Source organism: Felis catus, chromosome D4, assembly GCF_018350175.1.
Source record: "Felis catus isolate Fca126 chromosome D4, F.catus_Fca126_mat1.0, whole genome shotgun sequence".
Lineage (NCBI taxonomy): Eukaryota > Metazoa > Chordata > Mammalia > Carnivora > Felidae > Felis > Felis catus.
Window position 1 is genome coordinate 91,796,312 of NC_058380.1, and position 13,458 is coordinate 91,809,769.

General features: G+C 59.1%; 1 protein-coding gene across 1 annotated transcript; it reads left to right on the forward strand.

Annotated features, from left to right (window-relative positions):
• The first annotated feature begins 6,607 nt into the window (after nt 1-6,607).
• Nucleotides 6,608-12,405, forward strand: LCN6 (lipocalin 6). Its single transcript, XM_045042727.1, has 6 exons — nt 6,608-7,233; nt 7,467-7,606; nt 8,132-8,202; nt 10,770-11,093; nt 11,379-11,492; nt 11,742-12,405. The coding sequence occupies exons 1-6, from the start codon at nt 7,144-7,146 to the stop codon at nt 12,113-12,115; spliced, it is 1,113 nt and encodes a 370-aa protein (XP_044898662.1). The 5' UTR covers nt 6,608-7,143; the 3' UTR covers nt 12,116-12,405.
• The last annotated feature ends 1,053 nt before the right edge of the window (nt 12,406-13,458 follow it).

Here is a 13,458-nt window from a genome sequence, read left to right on the forward strand (position 1 = left end):
CAAAGTCAGATCCCACAGGCATGCAGTCCAAAGTCCTCCAGTCGAGGCCGCTCTTCTGTCCACCGGCTGGCTTCCTCCCACCCTCCCCTGCATGGTCAGCTCAGCCCTTTCAGTGTCCGGGTCCCCTCATGCACGCTGTCACCCCATGTCCTACACTGACTGATCGCCCCACTTCCTTTCCACCAGCGGGGGCTGAGACCACAGGGCAGACAGGGTGTCCTGGTCAGGGCAGAGAAAGTGGGGAAGGTCTCAGCCCAGGATGACCAAGGCTCACAGGGAGCAGCTGCCTCATGGGTGAGGCCAAGCAGTGCTGGGGGGCTGGTGGGGACCGGCCCAGCCCCAGCAGAAACCGCCCCCGCTCAGGCGTCCGGCACCCTCCGCCAAGGCCTGCCTGGAAGGGAGGCCTGCCCGAGGCGGGGGCCTGCCCGGGACCTGCCGGACCGAATCCCGAGCCAGGCTCCCGACAGACCCATGTTGCTCAAAGCTGCCCCTGACAGGTTAGAGGGGACAACTGGGACTTTCCACGCATCCGTCCGCCCGAAGCTCGCAGTGCTAGGTGGTCCGCGTGCCGGTGGGCTCACCGGCTCGGGCAGCCGCCACAAGCTCCACGGGCCTGGAGGGGGGGCGGCGGGGCTCGGGGGAGCAATGCGGCACAAGAGTTTATGTCTCACGCATCTGGAAGTTGGAAGCCCGAGACCTGGGTGCTGATGGGTCGGTCTCTGCTGAGAGCCCTCTTCCGGCCTGGAGCCCGTGGGCTTCCGGCTGTGCCCTCGCCAGGCCCCTGCCCCACACGCCCCGGAGAGACCTCTGTGTCTTGCCTCCCTCCTCTCAGAAAGGCGCCAGTCCTACCCTCACGACCTCCCCCCACCCCGTCACCCCCTCAGAGGCCCCGTCTCCAGGCACAGCCACAGTGAGGATTAAGGCTTCAACCGTTGCATTTCTGGGGGCACGATTCAGACCCTAACGAAAGCCAGCGGGATTCAGAGGCTGACTCTGGGTCCAGGGCCTCCGCACTGCGTCCTAAGTGCACGCGCTGCTGGACGTACGAGGAAACAGAAAAGGACGGGCTGAGCTGCACACGACGAACAGGAGCGCTGCTAAATGTGACCCGGGGGCGCCTGGGCGGCTCGGTTGGTTGAGCATCTGACCGGCTCAGGTCACCATCTCACCGTTCGTGAGTTCGAGCCCCGCGTCGGGCTCTGTGCTGACAGCTCGGAGCCTGGAGCCTGCTTCGGGGTCTGTGTCTCCCTCTCTCTCTCTGCTCTCCCTGTTCACGCTCTGTCTTTCATTAAAAAAAAAAAAAAAAAACAAAAGTGAGCCGGAGAAGATCCGTGGACGGAGCGAGAAGACAAGTGGAGAGGGGCCTGGTACGGACACAAAGGGACGAAAGGAAGGCAGGCTCAAGGGACTAACTCGCCGACGAGACAGCAGAATTAAACAGCTGGCTAACGAACCCAGAACGAGCCAGCCAACGGGGCCGGGGGCAGCGCGACAGGGGCCATCAGGAGAGCCAGGCGGGGACGCCAGGGCCGCATGGCGCAGCAGCCGAGACGAAAGCTTGCCCGGACGGGCGTAGCGGACCGCAGGGGGCACGAGCCAGTGGCCGTGAGCCTGGGACACACCGGCACAGACTGTCCAAGCTGAGGAGCAGAGAATGACCGCCAGCGGCCGGGGTCGGGCGTGTGAAGTACTCCCAGGAAGAGAAGGGAGCGAAAATTGGGCAGAAAAAGATTTGAAGAAATAGAGGCGAAGATATGCCCACTTGACCGAACACATCCCGGGCGCAGGGAAGCCAGAGCAGGATGAAAGAAACCACCCCCAGGGACATCGTGCTCAAGTGGACGCAGCGGCTTGGGGACGACGTTCACGGAGCCGCAGAGAAAAGGCGCTTCGCAGCCAGAGGCCGTGACAGCTGGCTTCTCGTGGCACGGGACGCAGGCACATCTCTGAAACCAACTCGGAGTTCTGGGAAAGAAAGCTATGCTGTTTAAATGTATTTTTAAAATTTATTCATTTATTCTTGGGGTGGGGGGCACAAGCAGGGGAGGGGCGGAAAGAGAGGGAGGGAGAGAACCCCAAGCTGACTCGGCGCAGAGCCCGACGCGGGGCGCAAACCCACGAACGGTGTGACATGATGACCTGAGCCGAAATCACGAGTCGGATGCTTAGCCGACTGAGCCCCCGGGGACCCCAATAAAGCTACGCTTCGAGAAATCAACGTGGAGGGAATTTGTCCCTCGTTCACCTGCAGTACAATAAATTACTGCTAGCGTGTTCCTCAGGCAGAGGGAAATTGCAGGCGACGCCCCCCGAGGTCCGCGGGGAGGACGGCGGCGCAGGGGATGCCGGGAGAGCGCGCTCAGCGGGAACAGAGGGTCAGTGACCTCCCGTGATCGCAAGACTTCGCTTCTCCACCACGTGTTTCTTGCCTGTCAGTCCGGACCCAGGAACGCTCCCTTCTTTCCTCTAGAGGCGCAAACCCGTCCAGATCCTTCCAGTGGGGGCTCCTCCCGGACAGCCGCTGAGTCCTTTTGACACACTTCCCTGATTCCTCAAACACGTGTTTACTGGAAACACTCCGAGTCCTTTCCTGTTGTCCGTGACCCCACCCTGGAGTGATCCCCCCACGGAGCCGGCTCCTTCTTGCAGAGAGCGATGTTGAGAGAGCAAGATCCGAGAGCCAGGTGCCCCCCGCTCCCTCCTCACTGGGCTGGCATGGGCTTGGCCTCGGCAGAGAGATGCCCCCCGCTTTCCAACCCTGAGAAGACCGCCACCCTCTGACGCATCCCGGAGCGCACAGAAAGCCGTTTCGGGCTCGCTCCCCCAAACCGCCGCGAAGGACGAGCCTCAGAAAATCCAGAACTCAGGGTTTGTTTGGGGTTCCTTTACTCTTTAGCCTGAGAATATACAGAAAAAATCAGGGCTGATTCCGCTGACCCCGTTCGGGTGTTATGTCATTCGTCTATTACACAGTTTTATTCCTTTTTAAAAATTTTAAATGTTTGTTTACGTTTGACAGAGAGAGCCAGTAGAGTGTGAGATGGGGAGGGGCAGAGAGAGAGGGAGACACAGAATCCGAAGCCGGCTCCGGGATCCAAGCCGTCAGCGCAGAGCCCCATGCGGGGCTCGAACCCACAAACCACGAGATCATGACCTGAGCCGAAGTCGGACGCTCAACTGACGGAGCCTCCCAGGCGCCCCTGTGCAGTTGAATCCCACTCGTTTACTTTTGATGCAATAGGTTACCCAGATCCCAAAGTCAAAGCGACACCAAGGAGGCATGCGGGGGGGGGGGGGGTCTAACTTCCTCCCCGGCCCTACCTACCCTACCTGCCCCTGGGGGGGACCGCACTCCTTAGACTCCGATTTCTCCCTTCTGGGTTTCTTCTGGCAGAAGGAGGCAGACACACACGTTCTGAGTCTCACCCGCCCGCTTCGCGTGCCCTTCGGCACTTTGTTCTTTCACTTGACGGTACACCCGCGTGTCACGTCACCCGACACCAGTTCACGGAGACTTCCCACTGCGTGCGTCGCCGCGTAGGGCTCCGCTGCGGGCACACCGTCTTTGCGCCAACCAAGCTCTCGTGCGTGGCCATTTAGGTGGCTTCCAACGGCTTTCCGTTAGAAACAGTGCTTTGGTGAGTGAGCACCGCGCACATCCATTTTTTGTGTCCTGGCAGGTGATTCTTTAGGGTAAGTTCCTGAGCGGGGTTCTAGATCAGAAGATAAATGGGTTTTGTTAGATGTCGCCACGTTTCCCTGTATAGGAATCGTACCCTTTTGCGGTCTGAAGAGCCAAACGTGGCTTGCTCGGGGCCCCACGGCCTGGCCAGGGAGCGTGTGTTGGGGCCAACCTCTTCGATTTTTCGCCAGGTGATAGGTGATAAACAGTTATCGGTGTTGTTTTAATTTGCGCGTCTCCCATGGTGAATGAGAATGGAGACCGTCTCCATTCACCGGGGCTGCGCCCTTACGAAGGACCACAGCCCTAAACGTCAGAGGTGGATTCTGTCCCAGCTCTGGAGGCTGGAGTTTGGAACCCAGATGGCTGGGTTGTGTCCTCCTGAGGCCTCTCTCATGGCCATCTCCTCCCCGTGTCCCCACACGGTCTCCCCTGTGTGGTGTCTGTGTCTTAATCTCTTCTCATAAGGACCCAGTTATGTTTAACCTGTATGACCTCGTTTTGATTTAATCCCTCGTCAAAGGCTCCATCTCTAAATAGTGCTGCATTCTGAGGTGTTGGGGTCAGGACTTAAGCAGAGAAATTGGGGGGGGGGACACAATTCATAGCAAACATCTTTTTGTATGTTTAGGCATCGCTTTAAGTTTTTTTGCATGAATTATCTGGGTATGTCATTTGTCCATTTTTCTGATGAGTTTTTGGCCCTTTTTTCTTCAATTTTTAACTATTTATTTTTGAGAGAGAGAAAGAGCGAGTAGGGGAGTGGCAGAGAGAGAGAGAGGGAGAGAGAGAGTCCCAAGCAGGCTTCACGCTGCCAGTGCAGAGCCCAATGTGGGGCTTGAACTCAGGAACTGTGAGATCCTGACCTGAGCTGAAGTCGGACACTTAACTGACTGAGCCACTCAGGTGCCTTTTTTCTTTAATTTTTAAAAGTTCCTTATAGAGCATGGCTATTAGCCCTTGCATGTGATATATGTTGGACATACTTTCTCCAGATCTGTCATTCATCTTTTGACTTTGTTTGTGGCTTATTTTTACTATAAAAAAGTTTAAAAAATACAGACGGGTTATTTATCCATACTTTTTTTTTAAATTACATCTGGATTTTGATGCAAGTTAGTGTGGCCTATGGGTTTGTAATGGCTTGATTTGCCTCAGCTGCACGGCGTTTCCCAGAATTCCCAGAAGGCGACAGCCTTACAGGGCTTATGGAATGGGCTCCCACAGCGACATGGGGTCAAACTCCTGCCCTAAATCCCTTATTTGTGAATTCATATTCCTCCTGGCGGTTCTGCTTTCAGGAGTGAACTGATGCAATTAGAAAGCCTTTTCCTACATCCATGTAATAGGGAAATTCACCAATGATTTCATTCATTACTCGTGTGGTTCTATTTCCACATTTAGTGTCAGATCTCTGATCCATTTGGTGTTTACTCTCGCGCACGAGGCGAATATGTTTCATTTTAATCTTCTTCCAGATAGATATTCAGTTGCCCTGACAGCATTTATTTACAAAAACCGATTTTTTCCTGCGATTTGAGACATCTCCTTTGCAGCACAACGTGTCCAATCTGGCTCAGGAGAGCCTACTGTATAATATTTTTGCCCTAAATCTGCATTCCGTAAGATCATTTCGGGCTACCCAGATGTCTTTTCATCTCTACCATGTTTTATGGTTTCCAGCTACATTACAAGAATTTAAAGAACATAGTGTAATTTCAGATGTGGCTCTTATCTTGTTAAGCCAGGTGTTCGTAGCCGTTCTCACAATCTGTGTGGTTCCAACGTGTGTGTCGGCCCCCAGCATTCCTGTCGGCATCCTGACCCCCAACATGATGGCGCTGGGAGGTGGGGTTTTGGAAGGTGACAAGGTCATGGGGGTGGAGTGCCCATGAGGGGAATCGGTGCAGCCGGAGCCCCCCACGTCCCCCCGCCGTGAGGACACCGAGACGCCCTTGTCCATCCTGCAGGCACAGCTGACTGGAACACCCGGCGTCCAGAACTGGGAGAGATCAGTGTCTGTTGCGCGTAAGCCAGCCGGTGTGCGCTTTTGTGATGCCAGCCCCGGGGCACTAAGGGAGGCCGCCTGGGGGTCCCAATGCAGGAAGCGTCCGTGGGGCTTCTGTTACCTCATTCTTCTGCTGTGTTTCTCTCCGTTCACCTTAGTCTCCCCGAATGTTTTGTCAGGAATCTCCATGTGAAAAAACAGCAAATAGGATTACTCTGAAGAGTAGGGTGATATTTTTGTCCTTGTGAGTCATCTCCAGCTGCGAGGCATCGGAGAAGCTGGCAGTCAGGGGCCATCCTGATCCACGTTCGAGGCCCGACACCTCCCGGGCTCCGGGGCAGTGGGAGCTTAGCTGCATGTTTGTGCCGGGGCTGGCTGGTTTACCTGTGTCCAACTTCCCCACGGGGCTCACCAAGGGCCGGGTGGTGGCTCATCAGGGGTCAGTCCTTAGACCTGGCAAGACACGTGGCTTTATCTTTCCTTCACCTTCCGCATCTCGCTTGTTTTTGTGTTGTTAGAACCCTTGGAAGCCGACTGGCAAAGCCATTGGAAATGTAGTCTGCCCATTCCACCCCCACCCCCCCGGGGAAGGATCCTGCCGGCTGCCTCCCCTTGGATTTCGGGGGCTCCGGCGGATCCCGCCAAGCCCTCTTTCCTCTGCTCCCAGGTAGGGGCTCAGATGACCCAGAGGTGAGAAACCCAGGCCCACAGAGAACTCTCAGGGAAACTTGGGGATGTGCAGCTCCTGGCCCAGGTCATGGAGTACAGAGGTGGGGGGCAGCAGGCCAAGCCTGGCCGGAGAGTGGGCGAGTCCAGACAGGTGGAGCGGAGGGGCAGAAGGAACAGGACATTCCGGGCTGGCTGCTGACTGTGTGTGGGGGCAGGAGGCCAAGGCCAGCAGAGCAGAATAACGGGTGGTCAGGAGGGAGTGGGAGGTTTTTTTTTTTTTTTTCCTATTTTTAATGATTGAGACAAAAGATCTGAAGTGCAGCTTCTAGAACTGTTTGTGCCTTCCCTTGGTCTTGACTTTGGCCTGCTGCCAGCCACGGTTAAAGACCAGGGTCTCTGGCCTTCCCAGACTGAGCAAGGGAGAGCGTTGAATCCCCAGTGGTGTCAGTGGTTTGACCGGGGTTAGGATGCCCATTCTGGAACCGCCCAACAGAAGGAAGCAGACAGAAGCAGGGATCGGCACGGCAGTGCTGACGCTCCCCGGGGCCCAATCCCCATTCTCCAGCGCATCGGGGCAGGGCACAGGGGCCGCCACTGAATAATAATGCCACCCCCTCGGGAAATGTCACCACCTTGCAAGGAGACAGGCCAGCGTGGTGTCTTGGTGGTCAGTGGCCGCCCACAGTGACCCACGCAGAGACGTTTGAACGGGTTTACACGGGCCGGAGGGACTGCGCAGCCCCGGGCCCCGCGGCAGGTGTGCTGGTGCACAGACTTCCGGAAGATGGGGAGCGTCCTGCTCACTGCTCTTCTGACGTCGGTCTCAGCGCCTTGCGCCCAGGCTGTGTGCCTGGGAAGGCTGGACCCGAGGCAGGTAACGGCCCATCCGTTGGTGCCAGCGCTGGCCTCGAGCCCTGTCGGTCCTAGGGGCCCAGGCCCCTCCTGTGGGGCCACAGTCTCTGGGTTACCCTCCCGGTGCCGGCCCAGACCGGCAGCGGCTACGGGGGGACGGGTCAGCCTGAGTCAGGGGCCCTGGACTCCCAGACAGAGAGGACGCCTCAAGGGGCTGGGGGACCCGGCCCCCCTCACCTTCTCCTCTCCTCCCAGCTTCTGGGGTCCTGGTACATTCTCGCCGTGGCCTCCGGTGAGAAGGGCTTTGCAGTGGAGAAGGCCACGAAGGACATCGAGGGTGTCGTGGTGACCCTTACAGCAGAAAACAATCTGAAAATGCTGTCCTCCAGACACAGGTGAGCGACCTGTGCTCTGTGGGCCTGTGTCCCCGGAGAGCAGTTCTGGTGGGCCTCTGGGTGGGGTCATGGTGGATGCGGGAGGCCTCTCGGGGCAAGGCCCCCCCTCAGCTGCCGCCTAAACCGGGCTCGCGCGTGGTGTCTCAGAGCCGCTGGTAACCTTCCTCCCATACCCGCGTCTGCCTTCGGGAGCCGTGGGGCCCTGGGTCCCGCTGGGACGGGCCTGGCCGTGGGACGAGCGAGGACAGAGGAGGTCTGGGGTCCGATGGCGGCCCCGCTATGTTGGGTGAGCACACACGGTCACATGCGCCACGGTGTGGGCCACGAAGCCACGTGGCTGGCTGTGTCCCGGTGAGGCTGGCGGAATCAGACATCCAAATCCAGAAGCCAGGCGTCTGGAGAGCCTCAGGCTCTGTGAAAAGCCACCGGTGACCTAAGGGCCACGGGGGTGGACGTAAAGGCCACGGGGGTGGCCGCGGGGCTGGGACGCCATTCTGGTGTCCGCTCTCTGGTGTGACTGGTTAGCAGCGCCCCCTGGTGCTGTGTCACCTGCACCTCTGGGGACCGCGGCCAGACGCTGGTTTGGAACGAGTATGGTGCCGAGCCCCCCTCCCCACCAGGACTGCAAGTGGGTCCTCTTACATTGAATTGAATTGAATTGAATTGAATTGAATTGAAGTCATCTGTTGGCCTTCGGATAGGAAGTGCATTTGCATGGCTCAGAAGTCAGTCACCGAAGGTACTCAGAGCGGGTCCTTCCCACCTGCCCAGCCAGCCTGTCCCCTCCCTGCAGGTGACCCATGCTTGTGATTCGTGGCGGCTCCTCAGACACGGGCGGCCACACGCCAGCACACGTGTGTCACCGAGCCACGCACGCCGGGAACCTCTCCGTATCTGTCCACACAGCCTCTGCTCTCTTTAATTTAATTTAATTTAATTTTTAATTTTTATTTTTTTAAGTTTATTTATTTTTGAGACAGATAGAGACAGGGAGAGACAGAGCATGAATGGTGAAGGGGCAGAGAGAGGGAGACACAGAATCTGAAACAGGCTCCAGGCTCCGAGCTGTCAGCACAGAGCCCGACGCGGGGCTCGAGCCCACGAACCGCGAGATCATGACCTGGGCCGAAGTCGGACGCTTCACCGACCGAGCCACCCAGGCGCCCCACCTCTGCTCTCTTTGAGAACATTTCACCTTTTATTCTCTTCTGTCTTTACTGAATTTTTTTTTTTAACATTTATTTATTTTTGAGACAGAGAGAGACAGAGCATGAACGGGGGAGGGGCAGAGAGAGAGGGAGACACAGAATCGGAAGCAGGCTCCAGGCTCTGAGCCATCAGCCCAGAGCCCGACGCGGGGCTCGAACTCCCAGACCGCGAGATCGTGACCTGGCTGAAGTCGGACGCTTAACCGACTGCGCCACCCAGGCGCCCCTGAATTTTTAAAAATTGTAGTAAGATAAATGCAGCACAGAAACGGCCGTCTTAACCACTTTCAAGGACGCAGTTCGGGGGCTTCAGGCGCACTCACACTGTCGTGCAGCCGTCCCCCCCCACGCCGTCCGTCCCCAGAACGTGTTCGTCTTCCCAGACTGGACTCGGTCCCGTTACACGTGGACCCTCCCCTCCCCAGCCCCACCCTCCCGCTCTCCGTGTCCGTGGCTCCGACTCCTCCAGGGCCTCCGGTGAGCGTCCACTCCTACAGGGCGTGTCCCCCTGTGACGGGCTGACGTCACTCAGCACGGCGTCTTCTGGGTTCGCCCAGTTGTAGCAAGTGCCGCGATTCCCCTCCCTTTTGAGGCTGACGTTCCGTGGTGTGGCCGGAGCACGTGGCAGCTCCCGCCTCTTGGTTTTGTAAATCACGCTGCCGTGAACGTGGGTGTGTAAGTCTCCCTTCAGATCCTGCTTTCGGTTCTGGGCGCGCACAGCGGCGGGACCGCGGGGTCACTTGGCGATTCCATGTCACATTTTCGGAGGCGCTCTGCTCTGTTTTTTTTTAAATATATGAAATTTATTGTCAGATTGGTTTCCATACAACACCCAGTGCTCATCCCAGCAGGTGCCCTCCTCGATACCCCTCACCCACCCTCCCCTCCCTCCCACCCCCCCATCAGCCCTCAGTTTGTTCTCAGTTTTTGAGATTCTCTTATGCTTTGGCCCTCTCCCACTCTAACCTCTTTTTTTTTTCCTTCCCCTCCCCCATGGGTTCCTGTTAAGGTTCTGCTCTGTTTTACAGCTGCGTATTGGTCCAGCAGGCTTTGTGCCAGCGCCCTGCTGCTGGGCAGACGGGGGTCTCCAATCTTTTGCAGTTGGAAACACACTTTGGGGAGTGGGCCCAGGGGTCTACCCGAAGGATACATCTCTCGGAGTCCCCGTGTCTCCACATCACACATGGCTGGTCCCCTGAACTGGCGCCTGCCCCGGGCATTCCCTTACTCTTTGTTCTTTGCCATCTGATGGGCAGCAGATGGCCCTGTGTCAGCTTTTATGCATCTTCTGTAAGGACAAAGGCCAGGGGCATCCTGGGACATGTCAACGTGCCTTTTGTGCTTCCTCCCCAATACGGGGCTCAAACTCACAACCCTGAGATCAAGACCTGAGCCGAGATCAAGAGTCAGACGCTTAACCAACTGAGTCACCCAGGCGCCCCTGCCTGTTCGTATCTTTGGCATATTTTTCTGTTAGGTGTGTTTTTACCGGTTTGTAAGAACCCTTGAGTGTTCGGGATATTAGCCTCTCATCTGTGATAAAAATTAGTTGCAAATATATTTCCCAGTTTGTAATTTTTCTTATAACATTGAGACGGGTTGTTTCTGTTTGTTTTATTTTTTTAATTTTAATTTTTTAAAGTTTATCTACTTATTTTGAGAGGGAGAGAAATTGTGAGTGGGGAGGGCCAGAGAGAGAGAGAGAGGGAGAGAGAGAGAATCCCAAGTAGGTTCCACGCTGTCAGCACAGAGCCTGACACGGGGCTCGATCCCACAAACCATGAGATCGTGACCTGAGCTGAAATCTGGAGTGGACCCTTAACCGCCTGAGCCCCCCCGGCCGCCCCAAGACCAACTGCCTGTCTGTTGTGTCCGTTCACTTTAGGGACTGAGTGGCCCCTTGTGATGCTGGGGCTCCTCACCCAAAATTGCAGAGGGCCCAGCGTCTGTCTGAGTCTCATTTTGTGCCCTTTGTGCCCCCACCACCCTGGGGAGGGAGCTGATCTGCACTTGGCTCTCTTGTGGCTCATTCCCGAGCCAGGCTGGATTCGCTGGAGAGCGAGGTTCCTGGGTAACGGGGGCCGTCAGAGGAAGCCAGGCTCCCCTCTGCGACACGCTGGCGGCAGGCCGGGCCCCGGCGGCAGGACCCTTATGTCCTCTGGTCCCGACTCTGGACCCTGAGCTGAGGACGGACGGTCTCTTTTCAGGGCTGGAGAGGTGTGACGTGGGCACGGTGTTGCTGCGGAGACAGAACTCTGGATGGGTGTTTGAGAACCCCTGTAAGGTGACAGCCTCCGCGGTGTCCCTCGGGGTGCGGAGCAGCATGGGGATGGGCTCGCTCGCCCGGCCAGCACTGTGGGAAGGGGAGGGGATCGGTCACCCCCAGACTCCCTCTGTGGTATGCAGGGGGGTGGCCCTCTGCCCCCGTGGGGACAGGACCGGGGGAGTGTGACCCCGGATGAGCTGGAACAGGCCCTCGCCAGCTGGCCATCCCTCACCGGGGACCCGGGGACCACGGGGTTCTGGGGCTCTGAGCTTGCCGGGGGGCCTCTCGTGTCTCCCAGCCCTGGGCGTGTCAGACTGCCGGGTGCTGGGCACCGACTTCAGTGACTACGCCATCGTCTTCACCCAGCTGGAGTTCAAGGACGAGGCCTTCAGCACCGGGAGCTATACAGTAAGTGGAGGAGACCCCGGGCCCGCCCACAAACTCCCTGCCGGCCACAGCCACGCTGTGCGGGAAGCACATCGTCCCAGGGTCCGGGGCCAGAGAGAGGGGCCCGCCGCCTGGGCTGGCCCCTGTGCCCCCAGGGACCCGGTGCCTCGCCATGGCCCTCTCTGCCTGGGGCCTCATCCCTGCACTCCCCCTGCTGCAAGAGGGGCAGCTGGGGCGGGGGGCACAGGTGTGAAGGTCCCCTCCTGCCCCACAGGTCGCACGGAGCTGGCCAGCCAGGAGGCCGTGTGCCTCTTCACCAGGTGGAGCAGGGGCCTGGGCTTCCTGTCCCAGCAGCCGGCCACGCTGCAGCGGGACTGTGAGTGTCCCCCGGGGCCGCCCCCCACGCCCAAGGGTCCCCCGGGGCCGCCCCCATGCCCAAGAACCCGCTCACTTCCGCTGGTCTCGGGGAGCCTCCCGGCCTCAGTGAGTCAGGCAAGACTAGGGAGGGTGAGTTCTTCAAGGAGTCACCTGCTCCCTGCCCGAAGTCAGGCCGACAGGGGAGGCCCCGTCTCGGGTGAGGCTGTGGGCCCGACCTCACGACTCCCCTTGTCCCCCCAGTCACCTGTGCGCACAAGGCCTTCCAGGTAAGCTGGCTTCCCAGCATCACCCCGTGTCCTACACCCCAGTGCTCTGCAGCCGTGAGGGGCCGGGGACCCGGGTGGAGGCAGACTCCCCTCGAACCTGGGGTCCTCCAGTGCTCTTCCTGGTTTTCAGTGAATGCTTCGCCTCCAGTGGGGACAGTGCCCACCGTGTCCGGGCGAGGCCAGCCAGGCGCTGGCAACCTGCTCAGCCACCCGGGTGCTGGGTGCTGGGTGCTGGGTGCTGGGTGCTGGGCAGGTGCTCCCAGGGACTCTTGCTGCGTTTCCAAATAAAGCAATTCCACAAACCGCTGTAGTTACCTCTCACTCGTGTGCTGGGCTGGGCTCGGTGTTGAGGGCGGACAGAGATGGACGGGGAGCTGCTCTCGTGGGGCTCGGGCCACACAGGGAGAGGATAGGGTGCGGTGGGCACACCCTGGCTGAACCACACGGCAGAGAGCCAGCTCGGGGGCGAGAGGGCCGGCCTGCACTTGTGTCCCTCGGCAGAGTCCCTCTGGGTGGGGGGACCCGCACACATGGGTCTTGGCTGGGGAGTAGGGGCTGGGCCGGAGGCAGCCGCTCCCCAGGGAGGGATCACACAGCCCCGGGCCGATGGGAGGGTTGTCTGCTTGAGTGAGAGCAGGCCTGCAGTTCGAGTTCGGACAGGGTGCTGGGCCGACGAGGTGGGCACTGGTGCCCACCGGGGTGCTGGGCTGGGGCACCTCGGAGTCCGGGGCAGGGCTCTGGGGCAAGGCCAGGGGCCCAGGATTGCAGAGGCCTGGCCTGTGGGTCCTCCTGTGGTCTGGTGGGGCCCTGCCGGAGGTCCTGGCAGAAGCTGGGGTGGGGGCTGCCCATCCCTCACGGCGAGGTGGGGTGCACGCCAGGAAGGCGGCAGGCGGGCACATACAGGAGAGCTGCACGCACACGCACACGCACCCCATGTGCCTGTGCACACACACCGGCTGCCCCCTCTGTCAGCACCTGCTCAGGACAGACCCCCCGTCAGCACCTGCTCAGGACAGACCCCCCGTCAGCACCTGCTCAGGGCAGACCCCCTGTCAGCACCTGCTCAGGACAGACCCCCCGGCAGCACCTGCTCAGGACAGACCCCCCGTCAGCACCTGTTCAGGGCAGACCCCCCCGTCAGCACCTGCTCAGGGCAGACCCCCCTTCAGCACCTGCTCAGGACAGACCCCCCGTCAGCACCTGCTCAGGACAGACCCCCGTCAGCACCTGCTCAGGGCAGACCCCCCTTCAGCACCTGCTCAGGACAGACCCCCCGTCAGCACCTGCTCAGGGCAGACCCCCCATCAGCACCTGCTCAGGACAGACCCCCCCCCCTCCGTCAGCACC